Source organism: Cyprinodon variegatus, unplaced genomic scaffold, assembly GCF_000732505.1.
Source record: "Cyprinodon variegatus isolate N-32 unplaced genomic scaffold, C_variegatus-1.0 Scaffold1616, whole genome shotgun sequence".
NCBI lineage: Eukaryota > Metazoa > Chordata > Actinopteri > Cyprinodontiformes > Cyprinodontidae > Cyprinodon > Cyprinodon variegatus.
This window is the reverse complement of record NW_015152069.1, coordinates 27,358-32,285: the sequence shown is the minus strand read 5'-3', so window position 1 is coordinate 32,285 and position 4,928 is coordinate 27,358. Positions and strand designations below refer to the sequence as shown.

The 4,928-nt window shown below is 35.6% G+C and overlaps 1 protein-coding gene across 1 annotated transcript in view; it reads right to left on the bottom strand.

The window, feature by feature from the left end:
* Window positions 1-776: 776 nt before the first annotated feature.
* LOC107104103 (C2 domain-containing protein 2-like) overlaps window positions 777-4,928 on the bottom strand; it is a gene marked incomplete at its 5' end in the record, with an annotated part of 31,125 nt that continues 26,973 nt past the window's right edge. Inside the window, one exon of the mRNA XM_015404018.1 lies at window positions 777-1,881. Within this exon, the coding sequence (XP_015259504.1) occupies window positions 1,652-1,881 (230 nt within the window). The remainder of the gene's footprint in view (window positions 1,882-4,928) is intronic.

The window sequence follows — 4,928 nt, the reverse complement described above, 5'->3', positions numbered from 1 at the left end:
TTTTGAAAATAACAAACAAATAAATGCAAAAGCAGGGTTCAGGAAATGGGAGCAGAGTTCATTACTGGGACATTTTGGCAGGTAGAGGCAGCATACGAGTTCCCTTTGGACAGAATAACATCCCTACTGACAGCAGTAGTGCATAAGAGGACTCTCTTAATAGGAAGACTAAACAGAAATTATTACAGACAGTTGAATCCTTGCTGCTGCTTCTGTGTAGAGAGGCTGAGCTGTTTTAGAAGCTAATGGTACGACATAGAATAAACAACCTAGAATTCATCTGAAACAGTTTTTGGAAGGTTCTCAGGGTCTTCAGGGCTACGGAGTGAATTCTGTTCCGTTATTCTTGCAAACAAAGAACAAGTTCTGTACATGGAAATTTGTCAGAAAAAAATGCAATCCACAAATGTTAAAAAAATATACAAAAAAAGAAAGGTAAAAGATATTTCCTCATATTTGATAAAAAAATGTCCATGTTATTTTTTTACATTTTAACATTTTTTTTTAGATTTTTAATATATAAATTTATCGAAATTTTATACATCAATTTTTTATATTACTCTTTTTCAGGTTGAGTTTTACGAACTGCATTTTTCTTTAGATCAACGCTATCCTGTAAATGAATGTTTGTATTTGGCTTGAAGTAAAAGTAATGTGACCTGTGAAAGACAAGTGGATAAAAATGTTATTCATAAAACTCAATCTGAAAAACATAGAAAAAAGTTGAAAATATAAAATCTAGAGAAAATAAATTTAGAAAAAAAAACTGCGTACAAATAGAATTTGATAAAACTTCATTCAAAACATTAATACACATTTTTCACTTTAATTTCCTGATTCACTAAACATTTTATCTGTTTGCAACAATAATGGATCAAAATTCACTCTATAGATGTCTCCCTTGTAAAACATGTTCAGGTTACAAATTGATATTCAACCCATATTCTACTCTACATTATCAACATGTGAACTGAAACCGATTTCTATTCAATTCATGGCTAAATAAGTTAAAAGAGAGTTAAAGATTTTTGCATACATTGCAAACGAATATTAAAAACTTTTATCAAGTATTTAGTATAAATGTAATCCATTTTCAAACCATCATTCTGTAACATTAGTGTTAAAATAGTAGTCTAATGATGATGGTCTCCCTTTAGTTCAAACAGGAAGGAGTGCAGAAGTGGCTCCTCTCATCGCACAATGAAAACTCACTACTGGACTTGTGCAAATCATACAAACAGCACTCCGCTCCTCATCTTTGGTTCTGCCCATCCGCCGTAGGAAATGTACGGATCGCAGCAGGGAAGAGTTTTCTGTTCGACCCTCAGCGTCGGTGAGGTAAAGGAAGACGGCCCGCATCAGTCCCATCCGTCCGTAACCGGGGCGATAAAAGCACTTAAGATTCCCGATTGTGGTAAAAAATAAATTGATTAAAGGTAACATGCTAAATATTATAAAGCCATCAACCAGTACACCTCTGTTCACATGTAAACACACATGCAGTCTATAGAATGCTAGAAGGAAGGCTGTTAGCCCCGCTGTTCACAGTGCTGGGGGGAAGCAGGTTAGCCTAACTGTTTGCCAGTGCATCTTTAACATGGAGGTGATGACGGGAGGTTGTGATGGACCAGCAGCGGCGGCGAGGGGGGGGTCACACATGCGGATCCGCTGCAGGAGTAGAGCCATTAGCTTTACTCTTGTGTTTATAGCTCTTACTCTTGCGGATGAGCATGCGGCTGAGCGTGGCGGTCCTGCTGGCCCGCTCCACCGACGCAGGAGACTCCAGGTACACCAGGTCGTTGTGCGACTGGCTCATCCCCGGCTCCTTGCGCTGGTGGCGCCGCCGGAAAAAGAGCTTGGCACTCTTCTGAAGGAAGCTCCCTGCAGCAGAAAGTGTGGGGGGGGAGGGACACAATCAGCACGGCTTTAAGCAAGATTCTAGAAAAAAATTTTTTAATTTAATTTTTTTTCCCTTTATTTTGGTTGGTTAATGAGACAGTTTGCTAATGGAATGATTATTTTTACTCTTAAAATAAGATATTTAGATAAAATGCACTTAAATAAGACAATGCATTTGTTTTTTCTTATATTAAATGTACATTGTCTTGTTCCATTGGCAAAATGTCTCTTTTACCTCTTTAATTCAAGAACAAATGCACTTATTTTAAGAAAGAAATGACCTATCTAGATTTTGATTTTTTCCAATGTGAAGGACATTACTGTGAAAAACAAATGAAACTATCTGGAATATCTAATGAATTTTAGAGATCCTGGGAGGGAAAGACAAAGAAGCAGAATGGGAAGTTAGAAATAGTACAGGAGGCCAGAAATGATTCTATATGAACTGAATTTAAAGTGTTGGATGATCACAAACAGTCTGACATTTCTCCTTTGTTTCTGCCTGGATTCAAACTAATTTCTGGGTTTATACAGGAATGAATAACTCTAACTTAATGCTTTTTAATGTTCTTTTAATGTTCTTAGAAATTATTTTAATGCCACCAACAGGCACCCGTTGACAGGCTGCAGCCATGTCCCGAATCCTTCGTTTTCCAGCTTTTTTTGTTGAAATTAGCTTTTTTCCCTCCAACTCTCTAGCTTTTTCTCCGACTCAAGCTTCTTTTCTGAACATACAGCTTTGAGATCAACCGGAAGCAGTTCCAAGCAAATATATCATGATATAATATGTCTGAAGAAATTGTTTTTATAAACATTTTTTTTAAATAAAGCATTTTAAATGCCACAATTAACACATTTAATGAATTTTAACGCCAATTAAGGCCTTCATTTAAAAAATAATAATTTAATGACTTTTAATGATTTTTAATGACCCGCAGAAACCCTGAATTTACACTTAATCACTAAAATCAATGAATTATAGAAGAACACTGCAAAAAGTGAAAAATAAGTCATTTTTCTTCAAAAAGGGAGTTATCCCTCGATTTAAGCAGCTAAGAAAAGCAATTGTCCAACAGACTAACATGATTCATGTTCAAAATAAGAAAAAAATAACTTATTTTAATTCAAGTGCATAATATCTTATTTTTAGGGCGAGGATAATCATTCTATCAGTAGCTCATTCTATTTACCTGCCCAATTTAAAGGCAAATGTTATTTTAATTATTTATTTTCAGATCAGTTTTAGCAGTGAAAAATAAATTCAGTATGAACATCATACTGTAAAGTCACTGAGGCTGATTAGCAGAAACTGCAATGCAAATATTCAAATATAAGTAAATCATTTTTTCTAAAGATAATTTATGTATAAAATAAGATAAAAAGAACAGTCTTATTATTTAAAGTGTATATCCAATGATTTTAAGGGAAAATAATCCTTCCATTGGTAGACTGTTTGTCGCTGCAAAAACAATCTAGAAATAAGTCAAAATGTCTGAAATTAAGTGTATTTATCCTTAATTTGAGAAGGTAAATAAGATGATTTGCAAATGGAATGAAGAGTTTTACTCTTAAAATAAGGTAATTAGATAATATACACTTGAAATAAGACTATGAAATTCTTTTTTCTTATTTTAAATTTAAATTGTCTTTTTCCATTGGCAAAATGATTGGTATTGTATTTGCTCAAATTAAGGACAAATTCACTCATTTAAACAAATTTTGTTTTATTTGTAGATCAGCTTTTGCAGTGCGCCGTAGCTTTTGGTGCAGCTCCACATGATTCATGAAACCGCGTGGACGGCGGCCGGCCCCCAGGCGCTCCAATGGTCAGCGGTTAATAAATATTTATTCATAGCTACCTCCCCCGCAGAAATCGTGAAAAACAGACACAAGTAAATGATGCGACGGCTCCTGATGCATGTTCTGGGTTTTATTTTGCCATTTCCTCTGATCATCCTCTGATGTTTATTGTTCTTCACTGATCTGAGGCCAGTTGGATCAAAGTGAATCGTTTTCTTCGATCCAAACAGATGCATCCAAAGCTGGTGTCAAAATGACAGCAGATTTTGTTTTGCTTTGTGTTCAGTTGATAAATGAGGACCAGGCTTTTCCTTCTGTTTCAGTCAGATCTGTCGGTGGAGGACTCAGCTCTATTTATTATGATTAGGCTGAAAACACAACACTACTCAGCTCAATCATCTTCCTAGACTCTAATAACACTAGCAGGACTACACACTACAGTGTCAATAACTCTCATGTAGTAACTTACTCATCGAGGCATAAAGTCTGCTTAGCACTGCTCTCCTCTAAGATGGCAGTGGTGAAAAGTTCAAAAAGGTTCAAACAGCAGAAGGAAAGGAGAGAAAAAGCACAAAGGAAACAGACTGCATCACTGGGTAACAACATACGGCAATAAAAACAGGCAACAATCATTAACATCAACAGATATTTACAGAGTCTGACCATAAAAATTGAAGTGATCTGTTATTATTATTGTGGGTTATTTTCAACCAATCACAGAAGGGCTCCATCATCTGATGACAGATTAGCGGTCTGTGGTTCCTGCAGCACAATGACTAAAGAGAAACGAGCAGCGCAGGGGTTTAAAACTGTCTCTAAAGGAAACTAGGCCTGCCTGACATGAATGTCACTATAACTGAGAACATCTTTCTGAAACAATTTGATATGGAAAGGAATCAGCTGGCGATTATTTCACCTTAAAAATAAAATAAAATTGTAACTTCATGTTTACCTATTGAGGCGCAGAGTATATAAATATGCTGGTGAAGATTCTCAGTCATCCAGGTCATAGTCATTTCAAAAAGTGGATTTTGTTTCTAAGTTTGAAGCCGTTTCGCTTGTTCCGCCGGTTGAGTTTGCATGATTTCTAAGCTAAAACAAGGCTTTGTTTTTGGTCCATTTTATAAAACCTCGAACTTAAAGCTACAGTGTGTAATAATTACAGGGATATACAGTCAGAAATGTAATATATTATACATAACTATGTTATTTATCATCATCTACGAGCT